Source organism: Thalassophryne amazonica, chromosome 5, assembly GCF_902500255.1.
Source record: "Thalassophryne amazonica chromosome 5, fThaAma1.1, whole genome shotgun sequence".
In the NCBI taxonomy this organism is placed as follows: domain Eukaryota; kingdom Metazoa; phylum Chordata; class Actinopteri; order Batrachoidiformes; family Batrachoididae; genus Thalassophryne; species Thalassophryne amazonica.
In genome coordinates, this window is record NC_047107.1 from 83,090,940 (window position 1) to 83,107,541 (window position 16,602).

Consider the following 16,602-nt stretch of genomic DNA (forward strand, 5'->3'; position numbering starts at 1 on the left):
TCTGCTTTTCTTTTAAAAACATTTGCAGAGGAGCTCACTCCAGTTTGGCATCAACTCTTCCAGCTCTCTATTCGGTACCTGAGCTTTGGAAGAGATCAGTTATTACTCCAGTCCCCAAGAAATTATGCCTCTAAGGGAACAATGATTTTCGGCCGGTGGCTCTAACCGCTAACGTAATGAAAGCATTGGAGAAACTGTTAATTCAGGAGCTTAGTACAGATGTAGAGTCACACTTGGATCATTATCAGTTTGCGTACAAAGGAAGCAGAGTGCGAGTGATGCCATTTTAACTACAGTGAACTTGGTTTTAAAGCATCTGGAGAGTTCCTCTGCATATGCCAAATTAGTTTTTTATTGATTTTAGTTCTGTTTTTAACTCTATCAGTCACATATCCTTCTTCAAAAACTATCAGCTGAACGTGAACCCTTTCTTAATTAGGTGGTATCACTCTTTCTTGTCAAACAGGTCACAGCAGGTGAAGTTTAATTCTGTCTTCTCTGATATTGCATTAAGCAGCACTGGTGTCCCTCAGGGCTGTGTTAGTTCACCATTTCTTTTTACATTGTATACCAGCTCTGTGTCAGCTCCCAGCCAAACCAGTACGTTGTTAAATTTTTAAATGACACTGTAATACTTGTCTGCTAAACACTAATACCAATTTAAGTGGACAGGTTTGTGAACTGGTGTGATGCCCAACAACTGCAGATGAATACAAATAAAACAGTGGAGATGTTGGTGGACCCAGGTCTGTTGGGGACCATAATGTGGTAGCCATACATGGACGTAACATTGAGCAGGTGGATTCATATAAATATCTGGGGGTTTACATTGATAATAACTTAAGCTGGCACACGCAAATGTCAAGCGTTGTGCCCGAATCCACCAGCACATGCACTCTCTCCGTCAACTCCGATTGTTTGGTGTATGTAGGAATATTATGTTGATTTTCTACAGAGCAACTACTGAGTCTGTATTATGGTATGGTACTACCAGCTGGTTTGGTAATTTAATGGTTAAATCAAAAACTCAAATACTAAATCTGACAAAAATATCTGGCAAAATCATTGGTATGGTGGTACCTGTAACTCCCTAAGGGCCCCTTCACACATAGTACAACTAAGTACAAATCGGGGCGAATCACGGCGGAACAGCTCGTATGAGCGAACCATGAAAACATCAAGACGATGGGCAGGCGTGCACGATGCCGCTGTGACGGTTTCATGCATGTGGGAACACAGTGCAAGCTGTGAAAATAAAAAAATATATATACAGTGCTGTGAAAAAGTGTTTGCCCCCTTGACCCTTTACATGTTAGATTTTTATTAGGACATCAAAAAACAAAACAAAAATTCAGGCCTTGTATATTAGAATTTCCAAAATCATGCTCTTTAAACTCACAGTGAAAGTAAATCTCTACAATTTGAAATAAATTAATTACAAATCTAAAAGCCAAAATGATGGTGTGAATAAGTAAGTGCCCCCTTTAGTATAGCACATGTAAACCATCACTTTTATATACAGTTTTCTTCAGACAAGTCAGGAGATGGATAAGTGAACATTCCCAAGACAGTGACTATGTCTTGGACATTATTTACATGAATTATGAAGAAACACAAACAGTATAGCACTCTATGGTAAATCTGTGTGGAGTAGATAGTTCGCAAAAACTGAGTGACTGTATAAGAAAGTGAAGAGTGAGGAAAGCCACCAGGACAACCCTGAAGAAGTTAGAGATTTCTGTGGATGCTAATATGGTTTTTGTTAATTATGTATTTGTATTTTAGTTTTGATCTATTATGTGGTTGTTTCTGATGCATGGGTGGTATGTGTCAGATGTGTTGTTGTGCAGTGGACGCCTCTGTCCAAGACAAAATTTCTCCTTAGGGAGACTAATAAAGACACTCTGACAATGTTGTAGATGGAAGCAGATCTATTGAGTTTGGATATTTGGGGAGTTAGGTGGTCGTGAGAATTTCTGTTTTGTTAAGTGGTCTTTGGTCTGAAAAAGTCTGAGAAAAACTGCTCTAGAGGGTTTAACAAATAACACTCACAGATTAAAAACATGCCAAATGAAAGAGTATGGGTTGGATATTTACAATCTGCTCCTTGAGTTTAGTTTTACTCTTTGAGCTACAGTAAAATTTGCATATAATGGACCAGTGAATTTTTGAACGTATCAAGGTTTTTACACCCTTCATCACACTTCCAGGGGTTTGAGTTTGTTTGCGTTTTACTTAGTTGACACTAACAAATAGTTCAGGTTTATATGTACAGTAAAACTCGCATATAATGGATTCAGGTGGACCAGCGAATTTTGTCCGTTATAATTGAAATTCACTATATGTATAAAATCAACAAAATCAGTTATATGTATTTAACAGATTAGATTACAGCCAGGGGGCGCTGAATGATCTGCCTCATTCAATGACCGGGTCAAAACTTAGTCTGAAAAAATAAACGCCTGCCTTAAATAAGTGCCAGACATTATGTGCATTAAAAAGATTATGTACATATGGCTGAGTCACTCTTTTTTCCAAGTTCACTGTGGAGTGGGGCCTTAAAACCATAAAGCCTGATTTATAATTCTCCAGCTTTGCGCCCATGTAATGACGTCGATGTGCACATGACCCTTTTAAAGTTCTCAGTCACGTCTTAATGCAATTTGCCGCAGAAACAGTAGCTTTTCTGAATTAATCTATCCCTCAACGAGCTCCACTTATTCATGCAATCATCAACCTCCAAACTAAGGGTACAATACACGTTATTTTCCTCCATGAATTGCAGGTCATTTGAGCATCTTTTTCTGACTCTGTGATGTATAGTTGGTTATATTTGCGGAATTTTCTGCCAAACATATTCGATCCATGATTGAAATGTATTCGGTGGGCACACTGCAAAAACTTTTAAAATATGATGGGAGAGGAAGAAGTGAAAGCAGAAAAGTGCCAAATCACAGCCTTTTGCAGTGTCGCAGGTGTGCAGCTGCGCAGAGGGCCGTGATCTCAAGCGGTTTGGTTTGCCACACGAAGGAATATGTGTGAAACTTAACATTATATTACAGTGCAAGCAGCATTTTGTTAATAATCACTGGCCTTGAATTACGCCCTGCCTTGTTTAGGTCCTGTGGCCTGAGCATGGTTTGAAAAAAATAAATGCCCGGTTTTTTAATCATGGAAATATGGTACCCACTTTCCTCGAATCAGCGAGTGTCAGTGCTGAACTTCATTTCATACATCTGTTACTGGGCACGTCCAGGCTGCTCTGTCCGGTATATGATATTCCAGACAGAGAATATGCGAGGCGTTTTATTTGAAATGCATTGCGATCGGACGGGACGTTTTGTCCAATGTGAGCGAAAATCTGTTATACAAAATCCATTATATACGATGTGTATTTCATGGAAAACTGTTATGTGGGCTGCTGAAGAGGAAGTCTTGCTGGCCCACCACCAGATGGCACCCTGCCATGCTGGCACTTTTTGGCCCTTAGAGGGCGCACGGGCCTGTTGGCCTCCTTGGACACCACCAGGTGCACTCTGCTGGCTGTCAGCTGTTTCTCATCCTCATCATCATCACTCCATAAAAGCCTGGGAAAGACACCATAACTCAGCCGAGTTATCAGCTTACCACACAGGTAAACCTACTCAGCCGTTTTGTGCCGTACGCACATTCATTGCTACTGAAGTCTTTGAGTTGTGATTATATACATGGTCTAATAGAAAAGTATCTGACCTTCAGACAGATGCGACTTATACTACGGTGTCTGGAAAACACATTATACTTTTTGATCTATGAATGTGTATCACTGATTTTGACATAAACACACACAAACCAAAGGTAAGTCAATGATTTATGGTGCATATGGTGAGAAACCACAAAAGCCACCATGGGCAGAGCTGTTATTTGTGCAGCTGGGAAACAGAATGGGATGACACCAGCCTCAGTGTGTGCAAGTACCTGAGATGTGTGTAGAAATCTCTGAGCTTCCTTTCGTAGAACTGCACAGCCTGAAACACCAAACGCACCACCTCCTCACTGGTGCCTGGACACCTCTGGTCTGATCGAAGAAAGGAAAAAGATGAGCCGGACATAAAGATCACTTTGTTTTAATGTGGACACTTTGTAAAGTGAACATATGGAATCCAAACCTCTGGGTTTCTCTCTGAGTTTGCGGAACAGCTCCATGGCCTTTCCCTCACTGAGTAACACAGAGGAGAAGAGAACAGAGTCCAAGCTCCTAACCCAACATGTGCTTTTTTTTGTTGTCCTTTTCAATTTTGGATGAGACTTACAGTGTGTCGAGAGCCTCTCCACTCCTCCACGGCTGTCTCTGCACATCCACAATGTCTGGCTGTAGCTGCATCATCTCCTCCTCCAGTTCACTCACATTGACCTGGACACCCACATGTGGCTCTTAGTCTTTTAAAGCACATTAATGTTTTTTCCACTTTAGCACAAAAACACCGTCCCTACCTGACCACAGCTGACAGCAGTCTGCTCCATCTCCCTCCACACACCCAGAAGTTTCTCTGATGCTACAAAACACAACACAGCCATGAGACAGGAACAATACTACACACCAGTCTGCCAAATAGTTTTACGTATTTGTGAGTACTTAAAATAAATAAATAAATAAATAAAGCTACATTTGAAGAATAGCTGTTGTAATATGGACGTTAGGCATTTTCTGCTTCAGGCAAAAGCAACAAACTGTTAAAGCTACAGTGTGTAGAATTTAGTGTCATCTAGTACTAAGGTTGCACATTACATTATACCGTCACTGGTCAAAGCTGTTTTCTTTCATGCATTCACTTTCAGGTTCTCTTGCCTTCTCTAGTGATAAGAAATATCTGTGATGTCCAACTTGTTAGCTTGCACAACAAGCAACACAGACAGTAAATGGGGCGCAACCACTGATTCCTCATTATTTTGTTTTTTTCTCCTTCAGTCTTCTGGCTGTGCAGACAGAACATACAAACTCCACACAGAAATGAGAAAGGAATGGGGTACTGGTGAAACTGAACCCAGGAACTTTTTGCTACGAGGCAAGAATGCTAGCCACAGCGCCACCGTGTTGCCAGATTTCAATATCTGGCTGAGTCACAGTACCGATCCCGGTGGCTGTCTGCTCCTGGTATTTGTCCATATCAATGTGAAGGCTGGTGGTGAAGAAGTCCAACTTGGCCATGAGTCTCTGGTACATGGACACCATTTCATTCTTTTGTTTTGACAGGGATGAATTGTGTCTCAGTAGGCTCATGCTGAAAGAAGAGGCAAACATGCATTTGATTAAACAGATAGTGTGTGTGTGTGTGTGTAAGTAAATGGATAGATGCCCTACATAGCAGCTTTTTGCCCTTGCTGCAGTCTTTGCCAGTCTTCCTTCAGAGAACGGATGGTGTGCCACGCTTGTCCACATGTCCTCCTGACATGACTATACGGCAGGATTCGTAACGGATCTTCCTCTAAAAACAAAGGAGAGAGAGAGAGAAAACTGAGTAAAGACGGTTTATTTGGCAGAGGACAGTAGTTTGTGGTCCAAAAACCTGAAGTAATTTGCGCAATTGCTGGAGATTTTAGTTTACACCGAAATTCATTTCACATTTTGCTCAACAATAAAAATGATGCCCCTAAATACTCTATAAAATTCAGAATGTCTAAAAGCTTTGCAACAGACTTTTATCCTGAATGTGGGTGAAAGATGGTCAAATGTGGACTGACTTGTGGAAAATATTTCTTGTCCATCTCATACATTAAATGAATGTGCTGAGCATCCAGCATCCCTCAGGCCTGGAGATCGACACATTTTGTAAATAAAAGAATGTGATTCATAGTCGTGCTGGAGATAACGATTAGTTTTAGGGTTGGGACAACTAATGAAAATCATTAGTCGACTAGTGGGGTACCTTTAGTCGTCGACTAGTCGACGACTAAATTTGACTTTGAATGAATTAAGCCAATTTCGAATCTTCATGGTGAAACTCAAATCTGACATTTATTTTAACAAATATAAGCACAAAAATCACAAATACAAAAAAACAGTATTAGAATGAAGACAATACCTGCATTCATTTACTAGGCACAGCCAACCCGTTTGAGCTGACTAATTCACTTGCCACTGAGTGAATGGAGTGGTGGCAGCTCCTATAGGTCTATTCTTTTAAGGGTTTAATGAACTTAATAAATGGCTTTCGACTAGTTGATTAATAAAAAAGTAGGTGACTAGTTGGATGTTAGCTAGTTGTAGTCAACTATTATGGCTAATTGTTCAATCCCTAATTGGTTTAACAATCTTTTTGAGCAGAATTTCTACAGAGGAAATACCAAAAGTAAGTGAAACAGCAGTATGAGATGGAGATTCAAGTGTGCCCCAATTTATCAGGCAACGAATATCATTAAATAAAGACTGTGTCCTTATCACCTTTTGATCAGGTCCTTAAAGTCATATTACAGGTTTATTTAGTTCATATAAACCTAAAAGCATTTTATTGTTGTTCTACAAAATAAACTAGAGATCTGTGATGAAGCTCACAAAAGATAACCCCCAAACTCTGCCACAGATCATTTCAACTTGTGAGTGCCACACATGCTGCGAGTTGAATTACGGGTATGAATATATCCAATCACTGCATTGGGCCAAAGATATGTTCCGCCTGTTTTCACAAAAGATATTTTATAATTTTTTCCTGTTTCTGCTTAAGTATCACAACTTTAACTGCATAGATGCTGAAATAAATATCCAGATGGACTGACTGAAATATACTTTCTGGCAGTGCAGAGGCAGCAGTACCGGGTGGGGGAAGGAGCCAAAAAGTCTATCATTATCATCATAAACATACCATCTCCTGTCATTTGAACACCCAGCAACATTACATCAATTTGATATTTTCAATTTGTTATGCGATCACTGTAACTTTATCTGAATACGTCTGTACAAAACTCTGTTTGTCCAAGTCCAGTTAAAAAGAAACTGTTTCGATACAGCAGCAGTTGGCAGCCATTACTGAAATGATCCATACTAGTTGTTTGCATGTAATGTACAGTGAGGAAAATAAGTATTTGAACACCCTGCGGTTTTGCAAGTTCTCCCACTTAGAAATCATGGAGGGGTCTGAAATTTTCATCTTAGGTGCATGTCCACTGTGAGAGACATAATCTAAAAAAAAAAAAAAAAATCCGGAAATCACAATGTATGATTTTTTAATAATTAATTTGTATGTTACTGCTGCAAATAAGTATTTGCTCCCCTACCAACCAGCAAGAATTCTGGCTCACACAGACCTGTTAATTTTTCTTTAAGAAGCCCTCTTATTCTGCACTCTTTACCTGTACTAACTGCACCTGTTTGAACTTGTTACCTGTATAAAAGACACCTGTTCACACAATGAATCACACTCCAACCTGTCCACCATAGCCAAGACCAAAGAGCTGTCTAAGGACACCAGGGACAAAACTGTAGACCTGCACAAGACTGGGATGGACTACAGGACAACAAGGCAAGCAGCTTTGTAGAAGACAATAACTGTTATGAATATTTATTAGAAAGTGGAAGAAACACAAGATGACTGTCAATCTCCCTCGGTCTGGGATTCCATGCAAGATCTCACTTTGTGGGGTAAGGATGATTCTGAGAAACCTCAGAACTACACAGGAGGACCTGCTCAATGACCTGAAGAGAGCTGGGACCACAGTCACAAAGATTACCTTAGTAACACATGATGCTGTCATGGTTTAAAATCCTGCAGGGCAGCAAGGTCCCCCTGCTCAAGCCAGCACATGTCCAGGCCCATTTGAAGTTCACCAGTGACCATCTGGATGATCCAGAGGAGGCATGGGAGAAGGTCATGTGGTCAGATGAGACCAGAATAGAGCTTTTTGGAATCAACTCCACTTACCATGTTTAGAGGATGAGAACAACCCCAAGAAAACCATCCCAACCGTGAAGCATGGGAGTGGAAACATCATATTGTGGGAGTGCTCTTCTGCAAAAGGGACAGGACGACTGCAGCATATTGAATGGAGGATGGATGGGGTCATGTATTGTGAGATTTTGGCAAACAACCTCCTTCCCTCAGTAAGAGCACTGAAGACGGGTCATGGCTGGGTCTTCCAGCATGACAATGACCCCAAACACACAGCCAGGGCAACTAAGGAGGGGCTCCGTAAGAAGCATTTCAAGGTCCTGGAGTGGCCTGGCCAGTCTCCAGACCTGAACTCAATATAAAATCTTTGGAGGGAGCTGAAACTCCAAACCTTAAAGATTTGAAGAAGATCTGTATGGAGGAGTGGACCAAAATCCCTGCTGCAGTGTGTGCAAACCTGGTAAAAAACTACAGGAAACGTTTGACCTCTGTAATTGCAAACAAAGGCTACTGTACCAAATATTAGTATTGATTTTCACAAGTGCTTAAATACGTATGTGCAGCAGTAACATACAAATAAATTATTAAAAAATCATACATTGTGATTTCCGGATTTTTTTTTAGATTATGTCTCTCACAGTGGACATGCACCTAAGATGAAAATTTCAGACCCCTCCATGATTTCTAAGTGGGAGAACTTGCAAAATTGCAGGGTGTTCAAATACTTATTTTCCGCACTGTATATGCGCTCACTCATCTTCAACCGCTTACTCCAATTAAGGGTCGCGGGGAGCTGGAGCCTATCCCAGCAGTCAGAGCGTGAGGCTCGGCACACCCTGGACAGGACGGCAATCTGTCACAGGGCCACATATAGACAAACAAACACATTCACACCTAATGGCCCAGTCACACGGCACACGACGATTCCTGAACGAAGTGAAAAAAAAAGTAAAACAAGTCACAATTCGTTGAGAAAAGGTGGACGGAAGAGCTTTATCACCGAACAGCCTGCGAAGCAAGAGCGCAAAAGGGACGAAAGAGGAACTTAAAAAACGAAGCTCACGACCTCGACGCTTTAAATGAAACGTGCCTGGAGCCACAGCTGGAGCAGTGTGTGTCTGGATCTCTGAGTTCCAGGACTCGGCGCTGGGACGGAACTCATAGCGCCTGAGTCCTGGAGAAACTGCAAACAGAATCTGTGGAGATCTGTGTCGGTGGACCACCTGCTCTGGTTCCTCATCCAGAACAAAAGAGGGATCATCTTCATCATCAGAATCTACACTGTCTGCCGACACGCTGCGCGCTCCGTCTTACTCCAATAAAAAAAAAAAAAAGTGTGCCATGGTCACTATCACTGTATTATGTTACTGTTATTATGTAAGCCATATATATTGATTTATAACAGAAAACTGTCAAAAGAGGGAATAAATATAAGTGTAAAGATGATTGAATATATCAGTGCAGTAAATTAATCAGTGCGTGTGAACGCGCGCATTGACTCACATGTGCGGTTATTCCACCAGCTGATCACTGATCCACAACGTGAATTCTTCCTTCCAGAACAGCTCTTTATATAATCATTTTGATTCATCTACCTGTTGCCACATGTACAGAAGGAATAGACTGTCATTCCTACACTCATATTGTTATATTTAATACAAAATAATAAGCGCACGCAACAGCTGCTGCTGGTGCTAATGCTGCATTCAAGTACCGTCGGAAATTACACAACTTTTTTGTTGTTTCAAATTCAGCAGTTGCTTGTGGCAAAATAATTAATTGTATCCACACAAAAGATTAATTCAGCCTCAGCCATTGAAGCTGACCCCCCACACAGATTAAAAAAATCCAAGCAAGCAGCCCAAGTTTGCCCTGTAATTTCCAACGGTACATGAACGCATCAGCAGCCTCAGCGCTCAGAAACTGGCTTCTGCACGGTGTGAAAACATTCAGCCGGTCGAACAAAGTCAAATGAAACAATAACGTTACAAAAACTAAACAAATGATTAAAAAACGTCAAACGTCAAGAACGACAGCAAAACGAAACACAGACAAACTGAGTTTTTCGTTGTCCTTCGTTCAAATTTTTCAACAATTTAAAAATCCTGATGAAGCGCCAGCTGCAGGAACGAAGCTGCGCAAAGGTTAAACAATGCCATGTCCATGCAAGCACATCTTCAGTGCTACAGATTCATTAAAAATCAATCAAATGGTTTATAAGGAGTCGTGCTTAAAAGACTCACGGACAGTCAGACAAACGGGGTGATTCCTACAGCCCCCCCGAAACACACACACACAGACACACACACACAGACACACACACACAGACACACACACACAGACACACACACACACACAGTATTTGTTTATGGGGGATATTATGAATGAAAATGGTTTATAAGGAGTCATGCTGTACAACGATCTCTCTTTTTATACTGGCTGTATGTGTGGTTCAAATATGGTCAAATGTGTCTTACCACATGAAAATGATCTTGTCACATTGTTTTTGTTGCTACAGTTCGTTTATTTATTTAAATGACTGTTCTGAGCATCGTGCACCTCTCAAGCGTGGAAGCTCAGACATTTTTGTGAATAAGGGAACATGTGGTGCTTGAGATTTCTGTTGGTTTTAAAATTCTTTTCAGGATGTTACAGTAGAAATAGCAAAAAGCAGTTTAAAAAACAGCAGAATGACACTGAGACCTAAGTGTCTCCCAAATGATCCAACATAAGATGTGATTAAATGAAAATATGTTAAAAAATTCTTAGATGAGAAAGAAAACAAGGTGTTTACTTACGGACGAAGAGGATATTATCAGGGAGGATGCGAGGGGCAAAATGGGGTTCATAAGTGCACGAGGAGCGATCTAAGAGGAAGACCAGAGGAAAATCTGTCCGTCGTCCATCTACCTCCTGCAGACACAGGTCCAATGTAATACTATGAATCTGGTCATTGGTGCTTTCAGGTAGCGAGCATTCTGCCAAGATACTGCATGCACAGTATTTGTGTCAGTTATTACTTCATAATCAACGGCGCAATGTGCGGCCAGTCCATGAGGTTCTAAGGCTAACCCCGCCTCCAGCAGCAGTTCCTGATTGGCTGTAGGGATGCCAGTGTCTTTTTCTATTCTCAGCTGCAAGTCTGCCACAGTCTCCTTGGCTGAGACAGAGTATGTCAGGATCTTAGCAGACATCATGTTCAGGACATGAACCAGCTGAGAGAAAAGAGAAGTGGCGAACACAATATTAGAAGAGAATGCAGACCAAAGACTGCTGTCAGTACCACTACAGCAAATAAAAACAAGTCTGGGACCTCCCAAGCTCAATTTGAATTGAAGCACTGCTGTTACCACAAAGAGGATTAAGACTTTAATGTTCCTAATGAGGCTGGTTAATATCAGACTCGTGATGACAGTGTGATGTAAGACAAAACAACAGAAAGACTAGGAGACAGAGCTACTAGCTGAAGGACAAAATGCTTGACTTTTAACCTTGAGCTGCAGTATGATCTCCAGCTGGGAGAAGCAGTCGCTGGGTGTGGAGTTGGGGTCCCTGCCTCTTTCTTTTGGAGACCACCTCAGCATCAGCTGCAGCCACCGCTCCATCTTCTCCAACAATAAACTGTCAAACAGCAAACAGTGCTAAAATTGTGACTAAAATTATAACAACAGCCCCCCAAATCAGATTATCTCAAGACCGTTGGCTATAGTATGCTCTCTCTTGGAGTCCACTCTGGCAATCAGGGTATCTAAGGATTAAAAAAAAACAAAAAAAAAACAAAAAAAAAAACACAACTATTCCCTGTGACTGAAAGTAGACAAATTGACTATATTGAGCATGACATTTCACTGGAAATGCTGTAAAACGCTTGATGTATTAATGCATTGGACTGTAACTAAATGTCATTTAACATTCATCACACTATTTTATATATATATATATATATATATATATATATATATATATATATATATATATATATATATATATATACATCCATTTTCTTCCGCTTTATCCGGAGTCGGGTCGCGGGGGCAGCAGCTCAAGCAAAGCCGCCCAGACCTCCCAATCCACACACACCTCCCCCAGCTCCTCCGGGGGAACCCCAAGGCATTCCCAAGCCAGCCGAGAGATGTAGTCCCTCCAGCGTGTCCTGGGTCTTCCCCGGGGCCTCTTCCCAATGGGACGTGCCTGGAACACCTCCCCAGCGAGGCGTCCAGGGGACATCCGGAAAAGATGCCCGAGCCACCTCAACTGACTTCTTTCAACGTGGAGGAGCAGCGGCTCGACTCCGAGCTCCTCCCGAGTGACCGAGCTCCTCACCCTATCTCTAAGGGAGCGCCCAGCCACCCTGCGGAGGAAACTCATCTCGGCCGCTTGTACCCACGATCTCGTTCTTTCGGTCATGAACCAAATCTCATGACCATAGGTGAGGATCGGAACGTAGATCGATCGGTAAATCAAGAGCTTTGCCCCCCTACTCAGCTCTCTCTTCACCACGATGGTCCGATACAGCGACCGCATCACTGCAGATGATGCACCGATCCATCTATCGATCTCACGCTCCATCCGTCCCTCACTCGTGAACAAGACCCCGAGATACTTAAACTCCTCCACTTGAGGCAAGGACACTCCACCGACCTGAAGAGGGCAAAGCACCTTTTTCCGGTCAAGAACCATGGCCTCGGATTTGGAGGTGCTGATCTTCATCCCGGACGCCTCACGCTCGGCTGCAAACCGCCCCAGTGCACGCTGAAGGTCCTGATTTGATGAAGCCAACAGAACCACATCATCCGCAAACAGCAGAGACGAGATTCTGTGGTTCCCAAACCAGACCCACTCTTCCTGATGAATAATGCCCTGAAGGAGCATTATGTCCTTTTTTAGCCTTCTGTGAATGTGTAACTGATACCAATTTTTGCACATATTTATATATTTATCTATTTATTTGTTTATTTGCCTTTTGCACATCAATTTTTATGCTGGCTGTCTTTTAGTGGTTTCTGCAGATGCTTGTTTTTAGTGGTTTAGTAAGTCTGAGTGCCCGGTTGTGTCTGTGTTATACTTTTGTTTTGCATATGTTCTTTATTAGTGTTGTCAGTGTTATTGTTGTGCTTGATTAACATGGATGCCCTTTTCTGTTTGCTGCAAGACAAATCTACCTACGGGTACAAATAAAGTCACCTGAACCTGAATTTTTTTCTGTAAAAATCACTAATGAGGCACTATTAAAACTACTAAATCCAGTTTATGTGACAACTGGCCAGCATGGCACTCATTTCTGTCACAGACCTATCATACAACCCCAAATCAGAAAAAGTTGTGACGGTATGGAAAATGCAAATAATTAAATAAATGAAGTAATTTCAAACAGTTGATGACCACAGGTGATTGTGCATAATCATGATTTGGTGTAAAAGCAGCATCTGCAAAAGGCTGAGTGTTTTCAGGAGAAAAGACAGGCAGATGATCTCCAGTTGTGAAGAAATGTGCAAGAACATTTTTGAAAGATGTTACTCAAAGAAAGATGGGAAGGGATTTGCAGTTCTCTCTGTACAGTGCATAATAACATTAAATGATTCAAGGCATCTGGAAGAATTTCAGTGTTTAAAAGGCAAGTGTGCAAGCCTAAGCTGAATATCCATGACCTCCAATCGCTCAGATGGCACTGCATCAAGAAGTGTCATCAATAGCTGATATAAGCACATGGGCAAGGGATTACTATGGGAAATGTTTATCAAGCATGACAATACAGAGTTATATTCACAAATGTTACTGTGCAAAAAATAAGTTTTATGTTAACCTTGTCCAGAAGTGGGATCAACTTCTCTGGACTTGGAGGTATCTGGGTTGGACTATCACGTAGTGGAAACATGTACTGTGGTCAGCCAACTCAGTATTCCAGAGCTTTTTTGGAATAAATGAAGACCAATAAAAAGGATCATCGAGACTGTTATCAGCAACAAGTCAAAAACACAGGGTCTGTCATGGCATGGGGTTGTGTCAAGACATCTTTTCCAGGGACATCCATGCATTTTCAACAAGACAATGCAAAACCATATTCTGCACATTTTACAAAGACATGTCTGTGTATGAACAGGGTACAAATACTAGACTGGTATGCCTGCAGTCCTGATCTATCCCCAATAGAGAATGTGTAGAGAATTTTGAAATGAAAAATGCAACAATGACCCCATATTGTTGCAAAACATAAGATATGTTTGCAGGAAGAATGGGATAAAATAACATCTGAAACGCTTCACTGCTTTGAATCCTGAATGCCAAAATGTCTTTTAAGTGTTGTACCAAAAATGCAACATGACAAACAAACACTACAATGCTTTAGTGTCCCAACCTTTCTTGGAATGTATTGCAGGCCTTAAATGCAGGAACTGAAGTATTTTAGCAAATGAAATGAAATAGATTACACAAAACATAAAATATTTTTGGTTCATACTGTCTGCAGTGAAACTGAAGCCTAGGCAAATAATATAAGAATCATAATTTTCAGTCAAACCTGTTTCCAGTGCACGTTGGCCTCTGCCAGGGCTGCCCTTTGTCACCGGTTCTGTTCATTATTTTTATGGACAGAATTTCTAGGCACAGCCAGGGTGTAGAGGGGGTCTGGTTTGGGAACCACAGAATCTCGTCTCTGCTGTTTGCGGATGATGTGGTTCTGTTGGCGTCGTCAAATCAGGACCTTCAGCGTGCACTGGGGCGGTTTGCAGCCGGGTGTGAAGCGTCCGGGATGAAAATCAGCACCTCCAAATCCGAGGCCATGGTTCTTGACCGGAAAAAGGTGCTTTGCCCTCTTCAGGTCAGTGGAGTGTCCTTGCCTCAAGTGGAGTTTAAGTATCTCGGGGTCTTGTTCACGAGTGAGGGACGGATGGAGCGTGAGATCGACAGATGGATCGGTGCAGCATCTGCAGTGACGCGGTCGCTGTATCGGACCGTCGTGGTCAAGAGAGAGCTGAGTAGGGGGGCAAAGCTCTCGATTTACCGATCGATCTACGTTCCGATCCTCACCTATGGTCATGAGATTTGGCTCATGACCGAAAGAACGAGATCCCGAGTACAAGCGGCAGAGATGAGTTTCCTCCGCAGGGAGGCTGGGCGCACCCTTAGAGATAGGGTGAGGAGCTCGGTCACTCGGGAGGAGCTCGGAGTCGAGCCGCTGCTCCTCCACGTCGAAAGGAGTCAGTTGAGGTGGCTCGGGCATCTTTTCCGGATGCCCCCTGGATGCCTCGCTGGAGAGGTGTTCCGGGCACGTCCCATTGGGAGGAGGCCCCGGGGAAGACCCAGGACACGCTGGAGGGACTACATCTCTCGGCTGGCTTGGGAACGCCTTGGGGTTCCCCCAGACGAGCTGGGGGAGGTGTGTGTGAATCGGGAGGTCTGGGTGGCTTTGCTTGAGCTGCTGCCCCCGCGACCCGACTCTGGATAAAGCGGAAGAAAATGGATGGATGGATGGATCATAATTTTTTTGCATTTTCCATTCCGTCTTAACCTTTTCTAATTATGAGGCTATTCCACAGAGCGCCATTCCTTCCTGTTTAATCCCAAATAGCAATTCATGGTGCATTTCGAAGCATCATAGTAAATTCTTGATCCATCTTTGTCAATCTTGAACAAAGTTGGTATACGTAGTAGTTACAGCCATCATCGGCACCAGATTTAAAATGAGGATCAAATGTTTAATGTGTTCAAACATTTGATTGTGATTCTCAAAATCGCTGATAGTATGCAGTAACTTCCACGTATTCGTAGTTGGAAGAGCTTTAATCATGTTCGAACCTCTTTAAACTGGGTATTCATCGTGACTACTACTTCAAACTTGTTTGATCATGGTGTTTTGAGGTAAGAAATGTGAAGCCAAACCAGCTCTGATGAACATTTGTTGAGGTTTTTGTTCAAAGTTGAACAGCCGATCAAGTCTGGCCAAGGGTGCAAGGGTAGAGGAGGCAAGACTGCAGGTGCTACTATTGGGGGAATTAAACCGTTTCATCCAATACTTGTACTTTCTGGATAGTGGGCAATTCTAGTAGAACGGCGCCCTGTGGCATAGCCTTTTTAGGGGTTGTATATCCTGGACAGCCACTGTCCTGTGCATGACCTAAGCCAGTGGCGTCCAAAATATTCCAGAAAGGGCCGAAAGGGTGCAGGTTTTCTTTGCAGACACTGACTCCAGCAGGTGATTTCACTGATTAAACATCACTTTGAGCAGGTGGGATGAGTTCATCAGTGAAATCACCTGGTGGAGTCAAGTGGGGCCAAGTACAATAACTTCAGTTTTATCTGAGTTTAAAAGCAGGAAATTAGAGGTCATCCATGTCTTTATGTCTCTAAGACAATCCTGCAGTTTAGCTAATTGGTGTGTGTCCTCTGGCTTCATGGATAGATAAAGCTGGGTATCATCTGCGTAACAATGAAAATTTAAGCAATACCGTCTAATAATACTGCCTAAGGGAAGCATGTATAAAGTGAATAAAATTGGTCCTAGCACAGAACCTTGTGGAACTCCATAATTAACTTTAGTCTGTGAAGAAGATTCCCCATTTACATGAACAAATTGTAATCTATTAGACAAATATGATTCAAACCACCGCAGCGCAGTGCCTTTAATACCTATGGCATGCTCTAATCTCTGTAATAAAATTTTATGGTCAACAGTATCAAAAGCAGCACTGAGGTCTAACAGAACAAGCACAGAGATGAGTCCACTGTCCGAGGCCATAAGAAG

At 42.2% G+C, this 16,602-nt stretch overlaps 1 protein-coding gene across 1 annotated transcript in view; it reads right to left on the minus strand.

Annotated features, from left to right (window-relative positions):
• Positions 1–16,602, minus strand: part of ikbkb (inhibitor of nuclear factor kappa B kinase subunit beta) — a 66,187-nt gene that overhangs the window by 14,098 nt on the left and 35,487 nt on the right. Inside the window, exons 10-18 of the mRNA XM_034170716.1 lie at positions 11,354–11,483; positions 10,883–11,077; positions 10,661–10,775; positions 5,342–5,465; positions 5,110–5,261; positions 4,474–4,535; positions 4,293–4,393; positions 4,149–4,198; positions 3,958–4,057 (exon numbers count right to left, since the gene is read on the minus strand). Of these exons, the coding sequence (XP_034026607.1) occupies positions 3,958–4,057; positions 4,149–4,198; positions 4,293–4,393; positions 4,474–4,535; positions 5,110–5,261; positions 5,342–5,465; positions 10,661–10,775; positions 10,883–11,077; positions 11,354–11,483 (1,029 nt within the window). The remainder of the gene's footprint in view (positions 1–3,957; positions 4,058–4,148; positions 4,199–4,292; positions 4,394–4,473; positions 4,536–5,109; positions 5,262–5,341; positions 5,466–10,660; positions 10,776–10,882; positions 11,078–11,353; positions 11,484–16,602) is intronic.